This window comes from Hypomesus nipponensis, chromosome 3 (genome assembly GCF_054491055.1).
Source record: "Hypomesus nipponensis isolate SF chromosome 3, ASM5449105v1, whole genome shotgun sequence".
NCBI classification, from domain to species: Eukaryota; Metazoa; Chordata; class Actinopteri; order Osmeriformes; family Osmeridae; genus Hypomesus; species Hypomesus nipponensis.
In genome coordinates this window covers 9,585,763-9,613,409 of record NC_140363.1, presented here as the reverse complement: position 1 = coordinate 9,613,409, position 27,647 = coordinate 9,585,763, and the positions used below count along the sequence as shown (strand labels likewise).

At 48.8% G+C, this 27,647-nt stretch overlaps 1 protein-coding gene across 1 annotated transcript; it reads right to left on the bottom strand.

The window, feature by feature from the left end:
• Positions 1-483: 483 nt before the first annotated feature.
• spred1 (sprouty related EVH1 domain containing 1) lies at positions 484-27,647 on the bottom strand. The gene is made up of 6 exons (XM_084675363.1): positions 26,925-27,647; positions 16,939-17,170; positions 12,962-13,130; positions 9,933-9,979; positions 5,407-5,562; positions 484-5,219 (listed from the first exon to the last, which is right to left on the bottom strand). Exons 1-6 carry the CDS (start codon positions 26,954-26,956, stop codon positions 4,515-4,517), a joined length of 1,341 nt encoding a protein of 446 aa, XP_084531489.1. The 5' UTR covers positions 26,957-27,647; the 3' UTR covers positions 484-4,514.

The window sequence follows — 27,647 nt, the reverse complement described above, 5'->3', positions numbered from 1 at the left end:
GCTCCAATGTTTAAATTGTCTCGGTGTTTCGAAAAGCCTCGATTTGCCCATCACTAGTTAAAATGCTGGTCAATACGATCGTAAAACTTATCATTTTAACGAGTTACAGCAATACTGAACTGTGCATTGTGTGATGCTTTCTGCAACAGTTAGAATGCAACGGCAATGGCTTCCGTACAGAAACGTGGTTTATTTCTGTTCCACCTCGTGTGTTACAACCAATATGTTCCGTCACAGTGGAGCCCAAACAACCACAAGATGTCGTCGTTTCATTTCCTCATTTGGATGTGAGATAAGTAGGCTATTGAAACACAGTTGTCTCTATTATTCAGTATGGTATTGGTGTACCAATTAGAAATGTACCTGACAAAAGTCCGTTATATGAAATATATAAACAAAATACATGACTGATGATAATCTTGATATCCAGCGCACACACAAACACCCCTGTAGTAACACAAATAATTACACATAACACCACAGTAATAAAACTCACCATTTTATTATGATAATGTTATTTGATATGTCAAATTACAAGTGTATGATGTAACATAAAAACAGTTACAAACATATGTATGCATATTTACATTATATATTTATGAAAAGTAACAAGCTACATCTGTATAAAGAAAATACAACTATGACATGAGTTATTGAACTATAAATTTTACATCATATACTTGGTATTCTCAAACCATGATAGAAATACCTAGACGTATATAAACCAACACAACCAGAACAAGAGCTGTTAAGTCTTCAATGGAAACGATGAGGGGCATGAGGCACTTTTTCGAGGTTGTCAGGATGTGTGAAGTTGATGGCACTAAGAAACTGAAAGAAAAGATGCATGAAAGGGAACGGGCAGTGTTTACAGAAGAATTAGAGTACCATTTATACTGCAATTTTCAAAAAACACAAATGTTTTCCACTATTTATAACTAATCACAAATGTTACATCATCAAGCGCTTTAAGATGAAAATAAGCCTACGTACATCATCAGTGCACCAAAAGCATCGGAGAAAAGTAACCACTTAACTGCTGTGAAAAGGAGTCATCTTTTTTTTCTTTTAAACAATACACTGAAAAACAGTTTTTATAGAGGCATTTCTTTTCACCAAGACAAGTCAAGAATGTACATTTTATGCATTCCAAAGGTATGCACCATCTCCAAGATCAAAAGAGGATAAAAGACTAGCAGCAAAGTGGTTAAAAACTGAAGTCTTATGTATCCAAGTTAACTGGCGGGTAAAAAATAAAATAAAATTTAGCAGACAGACAGGTTGCATATATAATACAGTACACAACAGCAAGTTGCACTGTGCTGGTTAATGCAGAATGAAATGTGTTATTTCAGTATCTCTCTAAACTTGTATAAATGTATACATTTTGCTTCTCAGCCAGCAAGTTTTAATCAAGTTCATCAAACCTAGGTTCCGCTTGCCTTGCACAGGGCAATCCAATTACAACAGGAGAAGATTACATAGAGATGGACCAACACGCATGCACACATACGCACGCACCAGCAAGCGCACACACACATACACACTGTTCTATGCTGTCTGAGAACTAAGTATTGTTTTAACAGTCTTTCATAGATTCTCTCTCTCTCATACTTTCTCAACACAATAAAATTAGTGATTGTATCTAGCAGCTTTATATATCAAACTTTATTTTAAAATAAGTGGACTGTCACTACTGTACCGTTAGCCCTATCCTCCCTCCGTACAAAACTAGAAAGAAACTCTATTAAAAGCTCAATAGTCATTTCCATCACAAACGTCCTCTACTTTTCAATGTGAAATAATACTAAAAGGTGACCTATGTACATAATGCTGTCAATTGAAGCTACAGTATATACTGACAGCAGGGATAAATACAGCTGTATCTATTAATGTTCAAATGGGATTATGATCAGTATTTAAATATAGTGTTACTTATTTACACGCGTTTGGAATTTGCTGCTGTACCTGGGCTCATGTTACTGTACATCAGGGCTCTCAAGTTTCACGCATTCGCCGTGAGACTCACGCATTTCAACCATTTCTCACGCAACACCTTGTATTTCTCACACTGAGAAGAAAAAATGTGTCCCGCTATATACAATTAATGGACGAGGCACTGGCATAGTGAGGGAAGTTTTCCGCCAAGTTGATAGTTATCTCAATTTATACAGAGTCAAATGCCACCTACCAGCCAATCAGAAACATCCCCCCTCCCCCCCGGTCTCCTGGATTTTTGTACCCAAATGTTGACAGGTATGGTAATCTCACACCAAACTTTTGAAAAGAATTGAGAGCCCTGCTGTACATTGTCTGCCTACCTACCTACCTTCCTGCCTACCTAGCAAGCTAGCTAGCATCAAAGTGTCCCAGTCACTGTCCATAGGGACTCTGGAAAGAGGTCTATGTGTTCCCTATGGTAAACATAGTTTGCATAGAAAGTAATGAGGGTTGGTGCCACAGACCCGGCATAGTTGAGCTGGAATTGGGAAGAAGTGGTTTCCCCCTTCCCTCTCATCCAGCCAGGAGAACAGGCTGCATGTCACTTCCTGTTTTCCAGGTGTGTATGGAGGGGGGAGGGGATGCATATCTATGGGTACATTACATGGCTTTAATTTGATAGAGCCCATAATTAGAAATGGTGATCGTTACTTGTAATTACTTTGAACAGGAATTGAATACCAATTCCGAAAAACACAGTCTTTGTGTTCGCACTTAAGTCATGAACAATTAATTTTGTTGTTCCGGGAATATTAAACTCGGGTCCGACCAGGGCTAGCTATCTACCTATTATACATCTGGAGAATATCTTGTCAGAATTGTTATGAGTCAATAAAAGATAGTCCAGTTAGAACACCATGTATATCTCCTTGCATATCCATACAGAAACAGCCACCCACAAGAGTACAAGTCTACATCCTGAAGAGACAGGGAAGACGATGGGCCCACTGACGCTCCACTGGGCTTGTGTGGCTCACCGTCAGACGGTGGACCCGGGGTGACCTTCTAAAATGACAGCAGGTTTTCATCTTCCATACCAATGCATAACACAGGACAGACAGACAGGACTTTTGGAATTTAGAGAGGGAGCTGGAACCAAAGCTTGGAGACCAGACCAGTGCTTTCAAAGTGGGCTTTTCTTATATCACAATTTGTGTTTATTTGGTGATTTCGGATTGCAGACTGATTCTAAGACAGAGAATTATTTCCCCTTGAGAACTAGTCAAATTTAAGTGCCTCATTATTCTACAAAAGGGTTATATTGTACAAATCCCCGTATTCACCTATGTTGAACTAAAAACTTGCTGGTTGAGCAAAACTTCAGCTTTACGTTCATAATGACAAGAAAATGAGCAGGAGCAAAAAAGGAAGAAAAAAGTGAAACAAAACAAAAACACCAGTTTTACCATGAAGCAAATGTGAAAAGTCAAACTAATTGAATTCTGGTAAAGTACACGGACATATTGGTCTCAGGTACAGTAATCTAAGAGGCGTTCATGTTATTTGTTTTTAACGTGTTTTAGGGGATGGAGGATAGCAAATCTATCCCTGTCATTCCCTTCTGCTCATGGAATCGATCCCTTTATCACAGAATGCAATTTAACAGTCTAAATGGTGGTGCCAATACAAGAAACCATTCTAACATCTAAGTGAATGTCAAAAAATATGTCAGAGTGTACCATCGCAAAATATAAGGTGTTATATACTTCTTTTTTTCTTTCCTCATTTGATAAACAGCGAAAACAACACAGCGACATCTCTGAACTGTAAAAGTAGCTTATGGACGCTCAAGGAGTTAATTTACCAATAGAATAGAAGGTTACATTTGAAGAAGGGCTGGGTGGGGGGGTACCATGTCTAGTGCACTTTCTTTGTCTAATCATTAACTGTCAGCAAATGCTTGAGTTGAGACGGAAAGGCCACTGTTACCCAACTTCAAATTCACAAAAAGCAAGAACATATCCCTTTTAGCATACTCAAACAGCAAGTACGTTTTTTTTTTTCTTTACGGACAATAGTTTTGTATTCTTTTTTAAATTTTAATTAATCGTGTCGTTTTCACTCCCTGTACAAAAGACGATACTCCTTCATAAAGTTACACATTTACCTATAGCAGAGTCTGACTTGGTGGCCTGGTTTCTGTATATGTACGAGTGTGAGCGCGTGTGTGTTTTGTACATGTGTCTGTGTGAGTGTGTTTAGTAATATCTCCAAGTCTGTTAATCGTGTCGCCTCTTCCTCCTCACGTTAAGCTCCTGAACTTAACACCTCCTGTGAGCCTAGCGAAGGCTGAGGGTTTGTCCTCTGTTGCTCGTGGCTACGGACGCAAACGCAAATCTCCCGACGCCCCTCAGAGCTGGGATCAACAACATGTCACCCCCGTCTGGAGAGGTGAATGACAAAAAAAGGATTGGCGGCATCTTTTCTCTTCCGCTTTCATCCGCTTCCTGTGTTTAGCTAGCTGTGCCGGGGCTTCACCTGGGAGGGTGCTGGTGTGGGCCCGGGTGCGGAGCTCACCCGGCGGCCTTGTGCTTGCCCCCGCAGCATCGGCATGCCTCCCCGCAGTGGTGGCAGGCGCGCAGCGGCAGGTAGCAGCACATGCAGGGAGCCATGAAGGACAACGCCACCAGGGCCAGCCAGCGCAGGCAGAACTGCTCGTCGGCCGTGTCGCACGAGCACGGGTCCGAGAAGTCGCCCTCCGAGTCGGACATGCAGTGGTAGAGCATGCTCTCGGCGCACAGCATGCAGCTGACTTTGTAGATGCACTGCTTGATGGGGTCGGGCGCGTCCTGGCACTGGCCCCGGCGGTTGTCCTCGTGGTTGAACATTTCCCGGCAGTAGATGCAGCGTGAGCGCTCGCCGTCCTCCCGCCGCCGCCGTCCCTTCTTGGACTTGAGCAGCGGCGAGGGCTGGGTTTTGATGGAGGACGACGAGTCTTTGCCCAGCCCCAGCCCCAGGGTCGGGCCCATGCCCATGCCCGGGCCAGAGTGGGGCTCTCCACCAGGGCCCTCTGGGAAGAGGTACTCGCATTTCTTGCCGTCTAGTTTGTGGAAGGCTGTGGGGAAGTCTGGATCGTCTCTCTCCACATCCTGCTTCCACATGACCGGGTGACGGTAGTCCTCGTAGCCCCGGATGTGGACGTCCTTTCGGGGGTTGATCCGTACGATCTCCTCCTCGTCCATGTGGAAACTCACGTGGCGCGTCGACTTGAAGGACACCTGAAGGGAGACAGAGAGAGAACGGATTTCAAATGAGACAGACAAACGGAGAGACGCAAACATCAGTCAAACCAATCAAAAGACAGTTCTGGAATGTTCTGTACCAGAGGGCAGAAGAATGTGCGGTATTCAAATCGCAGGGAATGTTTTTCTATTCCGGTAGCCGCGGGGGATGCTCTACACTGACCTGTGGGGGCAGGTAGCGTCGGTTGCTGGATGGGAAGTCATCGAAAGGCTGGGCGCGGACATAGCAGCCTCGGAAGGGCTCGGTGGAGACTACCCCTCCGAGGGGCGAGAAGGGCTCCTTCAGGGGGGTGCGGACTGAGGGGGGCTCCTCACACACCTGGAACACAAACACCCACGGTTAGACACGTGACTGTCTGAGGGATTCATATCCATGTACTTTGACACATGACACCACCCAGCTTGGTTCCCAGTGATTTTAAACCAATCGAATTAAATTCATTTTGTTAATGACGTCCTAAAGTAATTAGAAAAGTATATTATGGCTCTTGTTAAGTCTCTGCCTATCCTGAGTCACTGGGTTGCATTTGCCAAGGCTGATAACACACAGCTTCCTGATGTCGATGCGTGTAGCTTTCTATCTGACCACCAGGTGGAGGCCTCAGCTCATCTCTGGTGGACCCAGGCTGTGAAGCTGATGACTCAAACCCCCCCTTCTGTTCAGAACTCTGAGTTCCTATCAGCTCCCTCCCTCCCTCCCTCCCTCCCTCCCTCCCTCCCTCCCTCCCTCCCTCCCTCCCTCCCTCCCTCCCTCCCTCCCTCCCTCCCTCCCTCCCTCCCTCCCTCCCTCCCTCCCTCCCTCCCTCCCTCCCTCCCCCTCTCCCCCTCTCTCTCTCTCTCTCTCTCTCTCTCTCTCTCTCTCTCTCTCTCTCTCTCGCATGTGTTCCCACAGGGATTTTTATTGGTGCATACATCTACAAACATGGGCCTGCCAGACAAACACTGAACCGCTTCTAACTCGACGTTGAGTGCCGAATCAAGGAATTCGGGTCCTCAGAGAGTAGAACATTCCCTCCTCTTTGGCTAAACAGCGTCTCACAAGAGGAGATTCTGTCATTGACAAACAGGGCGACTGTCCATAAAGGCTCCAGCTCAAATGCATCCCTTCTGGAACATTCCAGCATAGGCTAGACTCTAATCAGTGAGGAGAATGAAGACTGAGGAGACAGCTGGGTTAAGATGCCAGGGCTTGGTGTAGTGCACATCAACACCACAGATCACCTTGTGTGCACTTGACAGAAATATGACAAGCGTCGACCGAGCCCCAGGGTCCAGGCCAGAAGGAAAAAGAGAAAGAGAGGGGAGTAGGGAGTGGGGGAGAAGAGAGTGGGATGCTATGAGGGAGGGGCTGAGGGGAGGGTCGGGGAGTCCAGGATCACAGAGCCTTATGTTGAGGTTTTGATGATGGCAAGCACATTTCAGCACTCACACGAGCGAGGGGCTCCCATCTGCACAAATGCCAGCATGCAGGCAAGGCAGGCAGGCACACACGTGCACACACACACACAAGTACACACACACACACACACACACTAGTACACACACACACGTACTACACTTTTTCTCACACACATCCTGCTCTCATCAAGGCAAGAACTAGTCCTTCTTTAATCCTCCTTCTCCCCTTCCATCTCTCTTTCTTCCTCTCCCTGTGTGGAGGAGGCTGCTGGTGCTGGTTAGTCAGTGCTGTGTGTAAAGTAGCCCACGCCAGTGTTTTAACGCACAGCGGAAATCTGTTTTGCTCCCAGCTGCTGCTTCAGTAATTACTGTCCTGTGGTTGCTAAGAGATGCTTCCCTTTACTTCTTTTTTTCCCCTCTATTTCTCTCCTTTCCTTTTTTCTCCTCCGCTTTCTCCCCCACAGACTGCTAACACACAGGGTGTGTGTGTGAGGGAGAGAGATAAAGAGAGAGAGGAACGGTATTTTTTCGCGTGTACTTTCCGGAGAGCTAACATACTGAGTATGTGTATTATATCGAGCGTGTTTTCAATTTGAGGGTAAATGCAGACGGCACAGGCCCGGGGTATAAGCATGACTGCGTGCATACATGCGTGTGCAAGTGCATATGTGTGTGTGAGAATCAGAACGGCACACAGTCTGCAAGGGGAAAGTCCTAAACCAGCTCCAGCTGGAGATATGCAGTCCAGAACTTAAAAAGCCAGATGACAGCTGTGTGTGTGTGTGTGGGAAAGAGTTGGGGGGAGAGAGAGATACAGAAAGAGAGATTTAGAGAGAGAAAGAAAGAAAGAGAGTGGGAGCACAGAGATACAGAGTAACTGTGTGTGTGTGTGTGTGGGGGGGGGGGGGGGGTCAGAGGATGAAATGGGAACCAGACTTGAGCTTCCTTTTTAAGCGCTTGCCTGAGCCCCACCATTCAAAGGCATGCGTGGGGGCCAATCTGGTTCGGATCTGACCCCAGAGATATGGAGGGAGGGAGGGGTGGGGTGGGGGGGGGTGCTGGCTCTGCACCAGCACTAGAGCTCCACGCGCTTCTGCCCTGACAGCCACACATACTGCAAATCCACAGGGCACAGGGGTGTGTGTGTGTGTGTGTGTTAGCAAGAAGGAAAATGAACATGTCTGTATGTGAGTGATGACGCGTACAGTGGCCTACTGCTGTGCTGAGTGTTGAGTGTGAATGTGTGTGGTGTGTGTGTGAGAGGTGTCAGGGAGAGACGGAGGGGGGGGGGGGGGAGGATGAGGGTGGCCTGCTGCTTGAGTGTGTTCTTGTGGGCAGAGGGTGCTGAACAGGATGTGGGCTGAGAACAAGGCCCCTAAATAATCAAACGCACACACATAATAGACACACACAAACACACATCTTGCACCAACAGTACATCAAGGTTCTCCAGAGATACAAACAGTTAAAACGAAAGAGTGATTGAAGAAACCTTGTCATGTTAAACTGCTTTTCTCTCCACCAACGACGACTAGGATAGCAGCTAGGCTAGAACCTCGGCTAGCAGCTAGGCTAGCAGCTGGTCTCACCAGCCTCATCCAGGCAGTGAACAGAAGCAGACATTCCAGGCCTGAGGGAACTGTGACAGAGCATTGGGCCAGCATTGGACCAGGTAAATGGTGTCACTGCTAAAGGCACTGGTTGTGTGGAGGCATTTAAGAAGTGTGCTGTGTGTGTATGTGTGTGTGTGAGAGATTAGAGGGTCCCCTCCCATCCTTTTGCTCCTCTTCCTCTCTCTCTCTCTCTCTCTCTCTCTCTCTCTCTCTCTCTCTCTCTCTCTCTCTCTCTCTCTCTCTCTCTCTCTCTCTCTCTCTCTCTCTCTCTCTCTCTCTCTCTCTCTCTCTCTCTCTCTCTCTCTCTCTCTCTCTCTCTCTCTCTCTCTCTCTCTCTCTCTCTCTCTCTCTCTCTCTCCTCTTTTCTCTCTCCTTCCTATCCCCGAACCCAGGTCTCCGACCGCAACACTCGGATGCCAAATCACCATGGCGACACCCTCTGTGGCTCACTTACGGAACCCCCCCCCCCCCCCCCCCCATCTCCTCCGCCCCCTGCCTCCCTCCCTACCCGCCAGCGCCTCTGCTGCCTAGCAACAGTGGTGCTATTGGACTTCCTGTACGAGTCCCCTTAAAGACGCACTTCTCCACAGGAACATGCAACCCTTGACACCCTCTGACCTCTCCTCCAATCAGAAGGGAGGGGTGGGGGGGTCAGAGGTGAACACGCGTGTCCAGTCACTGGGATGGTACCGCACACACAGACTTCTGGACATTGAAGAGCAGAAACAACCGTTTCAGAGAGGCTTCGTTCCCCGCCTGTCATTGTGAGCCTCCGTTACATGGGCGGCCATTCATGTGTCACATGTTTATATAACCAGCCCAGAAGTGGCATTTCCACAACCAGCATGGTATCTACCACAAATCTGCGTGGGTGGAAACCTATGTACCTGGCTTGCTCTAACTTAACCCTCCCACACACTCACACACACACACACCCAGCAACCACAGAGTTTCTGCAAGCTCAGAGGGAGCACAATGAGACAAATTCCCTTTTATCAGCTCACCGCTATACTCCTGAGCAGAGCACCTTAGCTTGTCTATGGCCATCAACAAAGATGGAGGATGAGGAAATGGCCAGGTAAGGCAGGTAAAGATGACAAGAGTTCTCTTTCCACAGCTGGGCTTTCAGGTACAGTGTCAGACCTGGCCCAGATGACGGACAAGGAGGGCTAAGCCTGTCTGGCACACCTGGCCACCTGTACCCTGCCACAGGTACTGGCTGTCCTGGGTCACTCACTGGACTGTAAATCCTACTGAACAGAGCAGGAAGACAAAGGCCAGAGCCCAGCCAGGGAGAGGGGGAGTTGAGAGAGATAGAGAGAGAAAAGGAGAGAAAGAGAAAGAGAGAGGAGGGAGAGACACAGGGGGTAGAGAGATAGAGAGGGGGGGGAGAGGGAGAGAGAGAGAGAGAGAGAGAGAGAGAGAGAGAGAGAGAGAGAGAGAGAGAGAGAGAGAGAGAGAGAGAGAGAGAGGCGTTGGAGACGAACACACCACTCAGGTTTCCCTCTGGTCCGGCTGCCTGGGACTCCCAGACAGATGGTGTCACCCGGGGCGAGTACAAGGTTCACATGCACTTCAAGTGGAACCTGAACATAGTGTTTCTGAAATGTTCTCGTGCCGGTTCTAGAACATGACCCACGCGCTACGCTGCCGAAACGACCCGGGGGGGAGGCCTCACCTGAACACCTTCTTCCGGAACGTCTGCTTCCCCAAACGACGGACAACCTGGAGAGACAAAGACAACAAGCGGATTAGAATCACTGAACAGCAGGCAGGCAGGCTTGGGCTACGTCAGGCCTCGGAGCAACATGGCGTCTGTGTCTGAGGAGGACACACTCTCCTTGCACCCCCACCCCCCCTCCCCGTTTGTACTCAAACATCTGTGAATGTCACAACAGCACATGAGGAAGGCCATTGAAAGAGCCCAGACTGACAAAAAAAGTATCCTTTCCTGTGTGTGTGTGTACACACGTGCACGTTTGTTGCGCGGGTGCATATCCCACAGCCTAATGGAGAAGTGAAAGTCCCCCGTGTGTCCGTAGGGGCATGTACAGTGTGATGAAATATCTATGCTGGACATAGTGCTACCATTGGCTAGCGAGGCTAAAAACACGAGATCCCTTGGCCGCTTCCTCATCCTGAACACATCGAAATCACTCAGGAACTGAAAGACAAGCGTCCATTTAGCCTGCCGACAAAACCGTCCAGTGTGCGCGGCGGCGGCTACGTCGAGGCGTCCAGACAGTTGGACGAGGCTCCAGGGCAGAGAGCAGTTCGCCCTGGTCATCCTGGCCAGAGTTCTGGCAGGGCCGCAGCAAACAGGGGATTAAGTCATTTCCACAGGGAAGAGCAGGAAACAGTTTGTACCTGAGGCATCAAAAGGCTCTTTTCAAACTCCCGAGCTCCCCCAATTAGGATCACTGAGGCCTCCTTCAAAACGAGCCAATACAGTGAAACCATGCCTACAGCGTGTCTTGGGTGACTGACGGGACTTTCAACCACAGGGACGTACCGCCCTCTATGGTTACCTGTGTTTCTGTCTTTCCTCTGTTTTCCTCTACATCCATGATCATGTGTGTCTGTGGTCTGACTGTGTGTGTCTCTCTCTCTCTCTGTGCGTGTGTGCGTGTGTGCGTGTGTGTGTGCCTGTCCTTCAGTCACTAATCGAGACGACACATTGGCTTGTGTATGCAAATCCTTCAATAACAGTAAGAAATAGAGGCATCTGTGTGTGTGTGTGTGTGTTCCTCCACCACAGTGAGACAGAGGCTTCCTGCAGCACGACTCTGCCAGCACTTGGCCACGGAGCTGCCTGAGCCATGTGCCCGGCGTTGCCATGGCAACAGAGGACTGCAAGGCTGAGGCTGACACACACGCACGCGCGCACACACACACACACAAGCAAACGTGCCCTTGCGCGCATAACACACTGTCTCATAAACCCTTGCTCGCAAAAACACAAGCTGACACACACATGGACACGCACACACACACACACACACACACCGCAGTCCGGCAGCAGAGCGATGCAACAGGAATACAGAGAGACCTGCCTGTTGCCTGCACTGGGGAGAGGCATTATACAACACTGGCAGAATACAGAGGACGCCAGAACAGAGGAGAACAGAGAATAGACTGGAGGGAGAGAGGGAGGAGAGGGAGGAGAGGGAGGAGAGGGAGGAGAGGGAGGAGAGGGAGGAGAGAGGGAGGAGAGGGAGGAGAGGGAGGAGAGGGAGGAGAGGGAGGAGAGGGAGGAGAGAGGGAGGAGAGGGAGGAGAGGGAGGAGAGAGGGAGGAGAGGGAGGAGAGACGCAGGAGAGACGCAGGAGAGCAGGGCCTAGCCCTCTCTATAGCCCTGGTAGACATACTTCCAGGAGCTAAGGTTTCTAAGGTTTCTACCCGTGCAGCCTGTGAGGATACACAGACAACGCCAGTCATTGTGATCACATGGTATTCCATACACCGGGCTGCTCTGGCCACACGACCTGATTGGCTGAGAAGGGGCATTCTGCTAATGCTCGGTATAGCAAGTCTCTTTACTGTAACTGCCTCTCTCCAGAGTCCAGCTGCCCCCTCCACAAATATTCAGCCATAGAGCCCGTATAGGATTCTCCCCTCCAGTCCTCAGTGTGTGTGTGTGTGTGTGTGTGTATATGTGTATATGTGTGTGTGTTGGGGGTATGGACCTACTGGCAGCAGGACCAACGGGCAAAGAGTTGTGTAACACAGGAGCTGGTTGGCAGATTGCTGAGCTGGCAGCTCTCCTGTTAATTAGATGCCTTGGCTACCTCTGGCACACTGCTGGAAAAATGTTTATCAGGGGCTCAAACCTGCTGTGTCAACCCGGACCAACTCCACCCAACCTAGCCTAGCATTATCTGTTTTTCAAACTTCCACCTAGCCTTAAGATTACCCTAGCATTTGCTTGTCATTAGCTTAGCACAAACACCACCCATGCCTAGGCTAGCATTTGCTCAACACAAACTCTACCAAGCATAGCATAGCATTAGCTTTGCGCCAACACAATCTAGCCCAGTTGAGCATTACCTCAGCATAATCTTTATTTGCAGACATTTGTAAGCTGACTGTAGGTGCCATTTAGCTAAGAATCCAAATCAGAAGATTGGGCTTCAGGCGCACTTCACGTCAAACCTATCCTACCTTACCCAAGATCAATCTAGCTATGACTCTGGGCTCTCTCTCTAACCTTTTTCCAGAAGGTTGTGCTGCATATCACAGCTCGTCTTGGCCCATTTCTTCTCTTTATTCACAACCAGCCAACCCAAAACTAACCCCTATGTGTCCCTCATCCCTACCCTCACTCTTCAACCCCCCTCTCGCATGCAATGCTTCCCAGCCTGCACAGGAAGTGTGCGTGTTTTTATCTCCTCCACAGCTGGCACAGATAAGATATGCCGGGGGGGGGGGAGGGGGGGGGAGGGTCATGCACAGGTGAGCGAGCAGGTAGCCTGGGGGTGGGCGGCCGGGGGATGTCATCCAGCCTAATCGACGCTGCACATCACACGGAGAGCAGCCACCAGGTCAAGCGTGACACGCTAACACTGATGTACACCAGGCACGTCATCGCACGCCGAGGAGGAACACACACGTGCGCAGACACACGCCAGTCAACTATCTCTTCCAGAGACCAAGAACTATAGGCATACTGTGGAGACTATGGGCCGACCTATCCCAGAAGGCTCCTCACCTTGGCTGATGTCCTCGATGGCCCTGCGGATGCCCCGGTCGAAGGCGCGGGCGTCGGCAGGACTCTGGAAGGTCAGGCCAAACTTCTTGTCGTTGACCCTCCAGTGGTGGAAGATGGGGTTGACCTTGTTATAGACCAGGTTCTTCTGCACGACGCACTCCAGCACAACCTAGACCACACACACACACAGAGGAGGAGAAGGGACTGTTAGTCAGCATGAAACATAATAGAAAATAGAGAGAGAGAGGGAGAGACAGGGAGATTTCAATATGCAAATGGCTTCAGTGCTGAATACCATAAACAACCACAAACTTCCCATTCCCCTCTCTCTCGACCCACATAGACACTAAAATCCCATTCAAACTCTTATAGGAAATCCACCCTGATATGATGGTACTGGTGGTGGTGGTGGTGGTGGTGGGGTGGAGGGATTAGAAGTTCCTTGAAAGGAAACAATGTCTGTGAGGTTGGATTGAGAGACAACCAGATACACAGCCCTCCCCTCATCTCCTTCCTCCGTCTAAGCTGGTAAACGTGTCACGTTCAATTGTAGGGCCCAACCGGAGGGGGGGGTGGGGGGTGGGGGAGACACAGAGAGACGAGAGAGCACTGAGGCGTCCAAGGTTCCATACCAAAACCCTTGCGTTCTTCTGGGCTCATTTGTAAAACACATTCTAAATGGAGGGGTTTTCATTACACATGATGAGGAAGAGTGAGCGGCGATGGAGCCAGAAGTGTGGCTGAGAGGGGGGGCGGGGAGGGGTAGAGAGAGAGAGAGAGAGAGAGAGAGACAGAGAGAGAGAGAGAGAGAGAGAGAGAGAGAGAGAGAGAGAGAGAGAGAGAGAAGAACAGAAAGAAGAGAGACAGGGATAGAGAGAGAAAGAAAGAGAGTGAGAACTGACAGAAAGAGAGAGAGAGACCAAGGGAAAGAGAGAGAGAGACTGGTGTTTCTAAAGCCTATTATTAATCATGGCTCCTGGGCGTGCTCCAGGTCTTCCTCTAGGCAGATTAAATGAAATGGGAGACGGCCATTACAGCCTTTGAGGGTTTCTGCGAGGACCGAGAGAGAGGGAACGTGCACAGGCCAAATCCGAGCGGAGGGGGAGGACGCGCTGTGCAGGAGGGCTGCTGGGAGCCGGAGCGAGCGGGCACCGCAGTGTACAGCTGAGGAGGACCCTACCGGACTCACTTCACATCCCAGAGCAGAACTCTGCTATATGACGACACACTGGGCTTATGTTGTCGTTTAGCAGGGTGGAGGGTCTAGAGCCAGCCGTGAAGAGGCTTTCCCAGGGCTGGCCCTGGCCCTGCCCCTGGCCCTGCCCCTGGCCCAGCCCCTGACGGACCTGGACCTCTGTCAACATGGGCACCTCCGTTCGGCTCTGATATAGACAGCATACGTGGCACTGCCGTGTGTGTGTGTGTGCCTGTGGATACGTGATATACGTGCATATATGTGTGTGTGCGCGCTCATGAGCAAATATAGTTAGGTTAGGCCAGTGAGAGTTTGTGTGTGCCTGTGTGTGTGCATGTTACACCAGTGTGTCTCCGAGTGTATGTCACCCAGAAAGAGAGGGGTTAGGGTTATAAACTTGTGTTTACACAGGGCCTTGAGAGGGAGGAAGAGGAGGAGGGAGGGAGGGAGGGGGGGCTGCCCGTGCCTGTGGGGCTGATTGTGGAGGCGAGACTGAACGGAGCCGGAGTACGTAAGGTGAGTGGCGGGCGGGGCCGTCAGAGGAGGAAGTATCGCTGTTACGAGGAAGAACGACACTCAACACCACATTCCACACTGTGCTCCCTCTGTCTCACACACACACACACCATGCCAAGACACATACACACTAGTAACACACGCACACCGTGCTAGCAGACACACAGTAGCAGGGAGGAGGAGCTGGGAGGAGGAGGGGGTGCGGGGGGCGAGATACAGACAGACATAAAGAGAGAAGGGGGTGGACGTGAAGCGAGAGAGGATTAGTAAAGAGATAATAAGAGATGGGGAGGGAAAGAGAGAAGATGAAAGACAGAGAGATAGAGACTGAACAGATAGAAGAGGTGCACTCTGGAGGGGAGATATTAAGACCACATGCCTGTTTCTGTGGGTGGAAGAGAAGCAGGCACACACACACACACACACACACACAGACTCATACAGACACATGCATTACACCCCTTAAAAGAGCAATAGGTAACCGGGCTGATGGATGTGCCATGTAGCCTATCAAACTCCAGTGTTATCTATTTCTAACGACTTCCGACACCCATTGTAACCGGAGCAAAGTCCCCCTTGCACTAATCATTTTTAATCTTTACATCTTTATGGGTTACAAACTGATCAAATCGTCAAGGCCGGCTGTTAATTCAGAGCTACCCACAAAATAAGACACTTTGGATGACAAGTCAAATCAAGTAGGGAGACAGCAGTGTGAAGACAGAGAGAGAGATACAGGCCAGAGTGACGATATATGTTAAAGAGACAGAAGACAGAAGACAGACAGAGAGAGAGAGAGAGAGAGAGAGAGAGAGAGAGAGATAAAGAGAGAGAGAGAGAGAGAGAGAGAGAGAGAGAGAGAGAGAGAGAGAGAGAGAGAGAGAGTAAGGAGTACTGGTGGCTATATGAAGGGCCAGCTGACTCATCGGCACCAGTACACTCTGTGCCGCATCACTGCGCTTATAGGCAGATCCCCCTCACCTCTCTCCTTCTCTCTCTCTGTCTCTCTCTCTCTCTCCCTGTCTCTCTCTATCTCTCTCTGTCTCTGTCTCTGTCTCTCTCTTTCTCTCTCTCTGTCTCTTTCTCTCTTTCTGTCTCTCTGTCTCTCTCTGTGTCTCTCTCTCTCTGTGTGTCTCTATCTCTCTGTCTCTCTCTCTCCTCTCCCCTGCACTCGTCCCTACTCTCAAGACATTCTAAGAATACGCAATTCCAGTCTTTTCACTCGTCTTCCGATCGCAGCGTCTCTCTCGCTGTGTGATCCCCCCTCCGTCCCCCCCCCCCCCCCCCCGTCCCCCGTTCATCTCCCTCTCCTTTGTCGCTTCGTTCCGTCTCTCTCGTGCTCTTTTTTTCCCATCTCTTCCTCTCACTCTCAAGTCTGTTGGTGGCACTGTGGTGGATGCCAACACCCTGGCACTGGGTGGCATCCCAAAAGGCCCTACGTATGGCTGACTGTTTGTTGTGGTGCCCGGGGATAGGATCTGGTGGGCCGTTTAGCTACATCCCAGCCTATTACCACGACTACTACTGCACCCTCAGTCACGCACGGAGGAATGGCCTCTGTGGGGAGACAGCGGTTTAGACCTCCCGTTTTTAAAGAGCCACCGGGGGTGCGTGACATCATCGGTGCGGAGCTGTGACGGGGACAGCTCATGGTGGCCTGGTCGTCGTAGAGACGGGCTCTGTCTGTGGAGTCGGATACAGAGCCAAACAAGCTTGTGTCACACGGAGTGTCCCTGTCGAGGACGGGTGTGTGTGTGTGGGGGGGGGGGTCACTATCAGACAGACTGCTAGAACCGAAAAAGGATGTGGTGCAGGTTTCATCGTCATTAACGGACCCCATGTCCCAGGTTCTGTGTGTATGTGTGTGTGTGTGTTATTCACATGCTTTACCCTCCATTCTGAGCAGTCTGCCCTCCCCATCCTCTCCTCCTCTCCTGCCCTCCATCTCTGGTGATGTCACTATGAATCACAGCAGCATCATGCTGCTCCTCTCATCCAGCTCCTATTTTCAGATACCTGCGTTGTGGAGCCAAGCCAAGCAACCACTTCTTGTGTGTGTGCGTGTGAATGAGGGGCTCTGACGAAGATGTCAACCCACAGCATGCTTCCTCTCAATCGAGTGTCACGTGTCAAAGGGGTGCGTGTTTGACTACATGTGTATGTATATATAATATGGACGTACGTACGTACAACGCGTGTGCATACGAGTGCGTGCTGTTCCGATCGACGGTAGAGGTTAAGGCGACCAAAGCAGGGGGGTTCTTACCGATTTGTCTTTGAGGCGCTCCCCCTTGATGAGGAAGTCGGTGTTGCTGGGGCTGAGGCTGGGGCTGAGGCTGGGGCTGAGGCTGGGGCTGTGGCTGCCCGTGCTGCTGCTGTCCTCGCCCCCCCGGCTCACCTTGTAGACGGTCACGCAGCTGAGGCCTCCGCCCCCCAGGGGGAGCCACCCCGAGTCGTCCCGAGTCATGACCACTGCTCTCACACGCGCATAACTGTTACTGAGGAGAGGAGGAGGAAGAGGAGAGGAGCAGGAGGTGAAGGAGAGGAAGAGGAGAGTTGTTAGCAACTGGGAACCACGCCTACTGAGGAGATGTCCTCTGTTTGGTTGCCAACAAAAGGATCCGGCGAGAGTGGTGGGTGTCGCGTTGATGATGACGTCATGGCAGCGTCATGTGGTGTTGCTATGACAACCAGTCACATTGAGGGGGTACTATTCAGCTGTGGAAAAACAAAGGTACCTGGTACCAGAAGTGAGGCAAGTTTTAGCCGGCACCATGCAGTGGGAAAGCGCAATTAGGAGACCATAACATTGCAATGTTTTAAAATATGTCTAACTATCACAGAGTCATAAGTAAGGCTTTGCGACCTGTTTTGACTGCTTTCACGTGTGTATTGCCACCAGCAATGAGATATGCTTGTGGTGGGGGCCAAATGTTCACAACCAAATATAGCCTGACAACATAAACAGTGGATGTGTGTGTGTTCAGCGCTGTTTAGCCATGACAGCAGTGAAGGGTGAGTGGCCACGGGGTCAAACCCAGGCCCAGGCTGTCTGGACCTCTGGACCTGTCTGGACCAGGCCAAGGCTGTCTGGACCAGGCCTCACCTTTCACCCACAACAGGCATAGGTGGCATAGGTAGACCTATTCTCTATATCCTTCTCTCTACGTATACACCCCCCCTCCCCCCACCACTCTTCTTTATACGACTCTCCTTAAGCCTGTATCTCTGCCCCCCCCCACACACACACACACACACACACACACCTCCCGCCCTCCCTGACCCTTCCAGCAGTCCGCCATTTCCTGATTAGATAATAACATTCCACTGAGCCACCGGAAGTCCCAAAGGTCAAAGTGTGCTGAGAGCAGCACTTTACTGCTCCCCAGGTTACACATTAAAGACAGGCGGAAGAGAGGGAGGGAGGGAGGGAGGGAGGGAGGGAGGGAGGGAGGGAGGGAGGGAGGGAGGGAGGGAGGGAGGGAGGGAGGGAGGGAGGGAGGGAGGGAGGGAGGGAGGGAGGGAGGGAGGGAGGGAGGGAGGGAGGGAGGGAGGGAGGGAGGGAGGGAGGCGTCTTGTACTCGGTGACACAACGCACTCTGGCCAGGTCAAAGTTTTATGCCCATGATGTCACATGACCACCCCCCCCCCCACACACACACACACACACCAAAACACTGACTTGACAGCAGGTTTCAACAGACGTCTAAAATAAATAAATAGGTAAATAAAACAGTATCCGTACGCGAGCCTGACATTAGACAGTTCAGAATCACCGGCCTCCTTTTGTTCCTCAGCAGCTTCCACAGAGTGCTCGTTTCTCTCCTCACCTACAAATCTGCACTTTGCTCTCCTAGCCCTCACGCCCTTGGCAAACCCTAATGCCCTGCTTATTAGTTATCAATTAATCCCACCTGAGCCATCGAGCATTAAACTTATTTGTATTCACATCCAGGCCACATAGAAAAACACGGCTTCCTGGCAATAGTTGACCAATGTTTCCTGCAGGATTGATGACCTCGGTTAATAACTCCTGAATAAATCACCCAGCAGGCAGCTCTGAAACCCAGGCAGCCACCTCCGGCCCTGCGGGATGGGAGGGAGGCCTGGGCCAGGCTACACTACACTAGGCTAAGCAAGACCAGCTACCTCCTCATCACAACAACTCCAGAGGCTCCTGGCTATGCTAATCCCTGTTAGCCTTAGTTCCTGTGTGGTGGCATCATGCAATCGTAGCTTACATAGCAGATGTGAACTGGTTAAACTCAATCCTCAAGTATGCAGTACACCTGCGCCAGGGAAAAGCTTGTTTTTACATTGGATTAGCTGGTTAGCAGACCCCGAGTTTGAGTACCAGTGTGAGATTGGGATGAAGGGAACATTACATGTATTCATTTCCATTTATCAGATGCTTTTATCCAAAGCAACTTCCAAGAGAGAGCTTTACAAAAAACAAGACTAAAGTTGTTACACTTTGATGCAGGAGCTAACATTGGGACATTGTGAGAGAGCCACCTGTTCTGGGAGAGAAAGGGCAACCAAGGCAGGGTAAGACAGGCAGGCTAGAGGAAGGCTAAAACAGCCAGTCTAGAGGCAGGCTAAGACAGGCAAGTTTGACGTAAGACATTTATGAGGCCTGTGTCTTTGGCAACTCTACAGGAGAGGATATATCTCTCTCTCATTCTCCCTCTCTTTCTGATATCCTGTCCCCCAGACAAGGCCAGCTGGTCCTGCAGTACAACCCCCACAACAACGTCTGACTTCCTCCCAGCAAACCCAGCAGCCCCTTCCTGCTGCGCCCGCCTCAACACCACAGAAGAAGAAGCAGGACTTTTTCTTTTCCGCACAGACGCCGGTTCATTTGACAGTTTGGGGCATGGTGAGGGCAGTAAAGGGACTGTAAATGGGAGGTAATATCTCCCCTGTTGTATCTTGTACCCTCTACGGCCCCCAATAAAGGAAGTTGGGAGAGGGGGGGGGGGCTGTCAGTCATGGTGGGGGTTTGGGGTGGGAACGGGGGGGGTGGCGGGACAATAACAGAAGGCAGGCGGTGATGTCGCTCAGCCGTGACAAGGGCACAATGACCAGGACCTGACCCCTCCGCCTCGACACACAGGGGAAGCGCAACACAACAGGCCCAGTCTACCAGCCATAACACAACACTATAGCTCACAGGGACAGAACGTGTGTGTGTGTGTGTGTGTGTGTGTACTAACGATGTTCCCGATGCTGTTCTATTACCTAGTAGGAAACATTGTGCATTGTGAAAGAGTAAGCAGAACCAGGAGTATTGTAGTGGAGGATCTCCACTCACAACCTGCCAACACAAGCTTCCAAGAAAAACCCTTTCAAACACAACAACAGGACAATAACCTCCATAAACTGAAGATACTTCAATTCCACCAGCTCCTCTCCTACACGTTTTCACCTTCACAGGTTCTGCTTCGTTCAGGGAAAAAAAAAAAGTTCTTAAAACATGCTGAAAAGACTTAGTCTGCCCCCTACACACGCACACACACACACACACACACCATCCACCCTCTGTCCGGAGAGGGATGGTTGGGAGAGACAAAGGTTGGTGTGGGCGCCCCTCACTGGGAGTACACAGTCCAGAGGACACAATGAGAGAGAGGAAGCAGATCAGCTGGCCTGGCCACACAGAGGGGGGGAGGGAGAACCCCCCCCCTCCCCCCATTCCAAATTATTCCAAGTTATTCTGCTGGATGACTGACTTCATTTCCTACCGAAAAGGAGAAGAAAACAGACAGAGTGAGTGAGTGAGCGAGTGAGGGAGGGGTGCGGGGGTGGGTGGGAGGGGTTGCAGTTGACAGCTCTCATCCGGACTTAAAACCCTCAAGTTCATCACCAAACTAGGACATGTCTCTCCAGTAATACAGCCTGTTTAGGATTGACGCTGCTGTTTGTGAGTAAAGATTTGAATCGAGCCTTGCAATAACACTCGATAATCCAATGTAAGCCTAAATGTCAATGGACAACATAAGAATGTCTTGCATTTAATTAAATAAGAATACATTATGTATGTAAATAATGCATACGTTGAAATGTAATCATGTCAGAAACCAAACGTTTTCGACTGTGACGTTCTCGCATGACTAGTTAGGAGATATAACATTCACATCTAACACACACACACACACACATAAGGGCTCTGGGCCTGTTCTTGAGAAAGCACGTGCTGGCCAGGCAGGCTAGCAGGCAGGCAGGCCTGGGCCCAGGGCCGGGGGCCGGGGGGCAGGCAGGCAGGCTGCGCCAGTGTGTGGTGGAGAAGGGGGATCCTGGGACAACCATTTCCTGAGCTGACAAAGTGGCCGTTTGTCTAAGGCTCCGGCCCACAGGGCTCCAGCATGCCATCATGCTCTGCCTCTGCCTCCCTGCCTCGGCCCTGGGCTTCCCAGCCCTGGAGAGGAGGGCAGAGGAGGGGGGGGGGGGCAAAAGAAAGGAGGGCGGGGGTGGGGATAAGGAGGAGGAGGAGTGGAGGGCGAGAGAGGAGAGGAGAGGGAGGATGTGGCCTGAGCCCTGGGAGCTCGCCAAGTCACCCTCCTTCCCGCCCCCTCCCCTCCGTCCTCCCTGGCTGCCTCTCTCCACACAATGGCCGCTTCTCTGCTGAAATTTCACGTTATTGGATCCCGGGCCTGCAGTTTTGTGTTCTCACAATGTCCAGGCAGTGGAGCATGCTGCAGGAGACACACTCTGCAAGCTAAAGGCTGGAAAACCATTCCTCTTTTCATTAGCATCAGAAAAGGGGAGAAAGGTCTCTCACCCCCCCCCCCCCCACACACACACACATCCCCCCCTCACCCCCCACACCCCCTCTCCCTCGCTAGCTTGTACCCTGACAAGAAGGAGGCTGTCAGGCTCAACTGGAGCCCCTTCAGGTTTAGGACTTTCTCAAAAGGAAAATATTAATAAAATGATCTTTAAAAAATCATTGGGGGCTAAATAAACCCAATCTGCTTATCCCAATCGGATTCTATAGATTAGCCGTGGAGAGAAAAGGAGCCGCTTGGAAATGAAGAGACGGGGTGGGGGGGAGAGAAAAAAACGGAGAACTAGAAAAAGCTGCTTTTCTCAGGCGGTGACTCATTCTCTTTGGTGGCTGAAACGTCTGGTTACCTTCCACGCTGGCTAAGCAACCGTTATCATAGGATACACGTTATATTGTATCTCCATCTCCCTCTAAAAGACTAAAGACCAAATGTACATGCTGTGCTGACATAATTCAGATTGGCCCAAGCTATACAGGACATCCTGCAGGGCATGGCTGGTTTGTGGATTATGTTCTGTCTGTTGGCATCTTAGAAGTTGCCGATCATCTTCGTTGACTATCAATTGTTTCAAAATGATCCTGATGATGACGGTGGGCAAAGCTATGGCTCCTGAAAGACATTGTGTGATGTTGTGTGTTCTCTTAAATCCTCCCATATATCTACTTATCTTTTACAGTCACAAATACACATAACAAGCACCCCCCCCCCCTCTCTCTCTCTCTCTCTCTCTCTCACACACACACACAAACACACACACCCCAACCAACCCCTTCCTGTTTTCAAAGAGTTTGGAAACTCAATCAAAGACACAAGGTTTAGTATTTACATCTGTGGCCTTTTATGTCTGTGGCCTAGCAGGAAAGAACCCTCTTCTCCCAGCTGCTTCCAACAAGGCCCAGCTTTCATGTCCTTAACCTAGCCCGGCTTTAATCTTCTTAGCCTAGACCAGCTTTAATCTTCTTGCTCTAGCCCGACTTTAATCTTCTTAACCTAGCCCGGCTTTAATCGTTTTACCCTAGTCCGGCTCAAATCTTCTTACCCTAGCCCGGATTAAATCTTCTTACCCTAGCCCGGCTCAAATCTTCTTACCCTAGCCTGGCTTTAATCTTTTTACCCTAGCCCGGCTTTAAACTTCTTACCATAGCCTGGCTTTAATCTTCTTACCCTAGCCCGGCTTTAATCTTTTTACCCTAGCCCGGTTTAAATCTTCTTACCCTAGCACGGCTTTAATCTTCCTACCCTATCCTGGATTTAATCTTTTTACCCTAGCCTGGCTTTAATCTTCTTACCCTAGCCCGGCTTTAATCTTCTTACCATAGCCCGGCTTTAATCTTCTTATCCTAGCCCGGCTTTAATCTTCTTACCCTAGCCCAGTTTAAATCTTCTTACCCTAGCCCGGCTTAAATCTTCCTACCCTAGCCCCGACTTAAATCTTATTACCCTAACCCGTCTTAAATCTTTTTACCCTAGCCTGGCTTTAATCTTCTTACCCTAGCCCAGATTAAATCTTCTTACCCTAGCCCGTCTTAAATATTTTTACCCTAGCCTGGCTTTAATCTTTTTACCCTAGCCTGGCTTTAATCTTCTTACCCTAGCCCAGCTTTCATGTTCCTAGTCTACCCCAGATTTTCTTCTTCCTAGCAAAGTCCAGCTTTCCGGTTCTTAGCCTAGCCCACCCTTCATCTTTCTAGCCCAGCCTTCATGTTCCCAAACATGTTCCCTGAGGATGAACCAAGTACTCCATCTGACGAGAGAGGTGAAGCCTGCAGACAAGTCACATGGGACACATCACAGAAAAGGCTAAAGAACCGAAATACACTGGTGACATTTACGCCAGTTTGTGTCTGCTCCTAAAATACTCAAAAGAGGAAACGAAAAATAGAAAAGGGAAGTGGCTCGTATACATATACAGAATTTTGGCCCCGGTGGCTTCAGTCATGGGAAGAGGATAAGCTGCTGACCACATTTGTACAGTGCAGTCTGTTCACCGTACAGTACAGTGATGCCTGTTCACCGTTCAGCTGTACGGTAACAAAGCATCAGTCTCCAGCTTTATGACTAAGGATTATTGTCATTAATCATGCAAACAATCCAGCAGCCCCTGATGGAACAAACACACAGGACCATAAATAGCTTGTACACAAGGTAATTTTAAAGATTATGCAGCCAATCATCCCCCATATCTAATTATCATATTCTAAGAATCTGTAAAAAGAGGAGGCAAATTATCTCGGTACTACCTCTCAGAGAGAAACAGAAAGAGAGATAGAAAGAGAGAGAGAGACTGGTGAACAAAAGACAACTAAACATTCAGATCACAGCAAAAATTTATTGTAGTTTATATGTCACACATGTGTAGTTACATAGGAGCAGTACGGCCCAGAATCAAACATCAGGTTAGGTTTTTATGCAAGATGTCCACTTCCTGCTTCCACATTTTGTTTGAGAAAGTTCACAAAAATTCCAACACGATCAGAACAGCCAAAGGTGGTCAGAAGGCTTACTTCCCAAAAAGATTACAGAAGCAAAACCAGGGACTGTTTTGCAAAACCAGAGAATGATCAAGTCTCATGGGTGCGACCATGCCTGTGAGTTGCTGACGTAGTCGGTGGGTCCCATCAACGCTTGTTGCTTATCCTACTATGACACAAGATCCCAAGCTAAACCTACTCATGGACCTCTGCATTTACGAGACACCTAAAGCCAGTGCTGCTAGCTTAACATCGGGTTGTATCTAGGCAATAACCTTAGGTACAAAAGTGACAAAGAGTAAAAATAAAATGATTACCTTAAGAGCTACTTACCCCCCACCACCCCATCACCACCACCCCCCACCCCACCCCCTCACCCCCGAATACCGTGAACCTTAGAGGAACAGCTGAAGCAGCTGTCCATCTGTCTCTCTGTTGTCCCAGGGCAAGGCGGGTGGGGGGGCTGTTAGGGGTGTGGAATGTGTTTGGGGAAACTCAACAGAGGAGCAGGAGGAGAGAGCAAGACAGCACTCAGGTGATAAGATCAGAACGGCAGCATCGGCATACCCGAAACGCTGCGCTGTCCAATCAATCAGGCTGATAGGAGCAGGATCACCTGACCGGCCAACGAGGAAGCCGGAGAGAGACACAATCTCCCACCATTAGGTCAGATCGATGAGAGTCACAGGACGAGGAGGAGAACCACCGTCCACAATGCAAGTTAGGTGACTCTGGGCAGTTGGGCCCATCGGAGGTGGGGAAACTGGGCGTGATGTTGAGAGGTTAGTTAGTGTCCGTGCCCCTGACTCTCCCATAGGCCTGCTGGTTCACAGACACATCGTCATCCGGCTCCTCTCCCCCGTCATGATACTTGCATGAAGAACTCGACTTCACACCACACAATCATAAACACCCACATCTCCACACAAACATTATTGAATAAGTACAACTACTTCCTCCTCTCGGTGCAATATGGTGATAAATGTAAGCGTCTCCGAGTCCTTCTGTGCACGTATTGCACTCTACAAACCACACCAAGCTTCCAGCTACATGTATTGGAGGCCACACTGCAGACACAGAAATACATTTAGTGACTAGAATGATCAATTGTATCCACAGATAAATTCCATAAGAGTACCTCAAATCAAATGAGTAGCCTTACAATAGTATTCTGACTATGAGAGGCCTGTAGCTACACTGTGCATCCTCCACTAAACCTACTGCTTAAGGGATGTTAGCCTCCGTGAATTAAGATGGCATCTTCAAGCACAATCAACGCAATCTCCCTTCAGTGTGTGTGGCTTTGTCGTCAGAGCAGGGGAGAACTGCACACCGTATAAAGGTAAAAACGGCTAATTTGAACAACCACAGCAGCCTGCAAACGGAAACTATGCCTCTCAGGCTATCACCGTTCCCACCATCTTAAACTTCTATGAATCATGCAGTTACCATGAGATACGTAGTAGGACAAATCATATGATGGCCGTCTTATGTTCTGCTGTCACCGTGCAGAACAACTATAGAGTAGCCAACATCATAGGTATTCTGGCTTACGTAAGATATTGAACATGAGATGATAGACGCCTAGTTCAAGGACAAAGCGTCCCTGCATTAAATCAATCAGCGTGATGTGCGCGGCAGGCAAATGGAATGAAAGAACATCCGCGTCTATATCAGGCGCAAAAGACGTTGAGCGGATGAGCACTCCGTGAAATGGGCAATATACCCTATTGGTATTAAGGAATATTAAAAAATTGCATTTAAACTGAGTGATAAATTCATTTTAAATGAAACGCCTGACAGATGCATATTGTGCTTATATATGCTTATTTTCGATTATTGTTATGTTTGCCAGTACTGTGACAGTGTACTGTACAGCTTACTGTGAATGGGCAGCCAGGTACTTTATGAATGGAAGGAATCACGTGACCGCAGCACCTCCCGAGCAGATATTTCTCACTGACTGTCAACAAGCGCACGCAAGGGATCAGCCCATTAAAACAATACGGATTTACCATGAAAAAAGGCGGAAAATGTTAGAGCAGCGACAATTCTATATAAGAGCAACATAGGTATAGCTTTTTGGTCCTCGTTTTGACAAATTTGCACCGCAACGCGTCCTTTTTAACATTTTTTTATGAATGGAGATTGTGATATGCAAATGAGTGTGATTGAGAAAAAATATGGCGTCTTCAGCTCTCTGTCTGTCATTGCAGCAACCAGCTATAATACACATTTTCATTTACTTGAAAGGTTACAATTGAAGACAATATTGATTAGGTGTAGGCCTATATATATAGGCTATAAATATATATAGGCTAGGCTATACTGTACATATTTTCAAACCTTAATGCAAATCTACACGCACAGACACATCTATTAGGGTACTGTAAAGGCTCGGAACTGGCTTAAGAGCACAATTCTAATACAGACTTGAATTAACTGTATAGAGGTAGGCTATATCATTGGGCTCGATATGAAACACATTTTCATTGTTTGTCCTAGGCTTGGGTAGGCTTTATTAAAATATCATCGATTTTTTAAAATATAGGCTAATCTAAATTTCCTTAGCCTACCTATTTCAAATCGGTTAAAGTTAGACATTGATGACAGTGTACATTTTCAGGATTTAATCTGCCGACTACAATGTATTTCCATCATAGGATGCTATTGCTAGCTATATTCAGATGATCAGTGTCATTGACAGACCTTTTAACACACGAGATGTATTTTTTCTCTTAATTTTGTTTAACATTCAAGGTTTCAAACCATACAATGATTATAAACAAAAAAGATAAATGCCTATAGTCTACTATTAGGCTACTTTTGAGGAATAGACCAAAATACAAGCTGGACATAAAACACATTAAGGGACGGTCCTTGTTAAAAAGGAGCACGTTTTGCATGCACGTCGTGGATGGTAGGCTACATTCACATAAATTCAAGAAGGACAATATCGTTGCATTAAATGTGTAGAAAGATAGCCTACTCACTCGTTGTTAGGATTTGACGAATCTTCGCTCATTTTTTCTCACGGGAATCCAAATCCTGGCAATAGCATCGACGACGCAGTGACAGCGGGGAAATATACCGCAAATATCACCATTTTCTTTAACATAAAATATTACTATAGGCTACTGGATAAAAGTAAATGGTCTATAATGGTGCATGCATCGCAAAGCTCCCTTCTGGAAACCAAGTAGATCGCTGGCTGGTAACTAAATTGCGAGGAGGAATGACAGCCGATGATTCATTTTATCTTCCCTGTAAGTAAAATCCGACCACCAAAAATTGTACATCTTCTTCATCCGCTTCAGCAACATCAATTCCAATGCGACCAGATGCTAAAGAATGAAGAAATTACACACAACATTCGGCCCGTTATTCATGGCTATCGCTCATTCCCCTCGCCAACTTCAGGTCCAGGACAACACTTGAAAAGCGCTGCAGTGTTGCTTCGTCAACGTGTCTCTGTATATGTAAGTAAAGCCTCCAAATGTGGAAAAAGGTTCCGATAAACCTCAGTTAGGTGACTGAATAATAAAAATGAAAAAACGTAAACTCGATTCTCCTCGAGAAGTTGCTGGACATCTGCTTTATTCGAACTCCATTTTCAACTCAAGCAGTGAATATCGTGATGTGCAGTCCGCGAATGACTCTGAAGAATGAACTGAGTGTAGCCCACTGAATCAGTTATGTTTAATTCATACATTTGA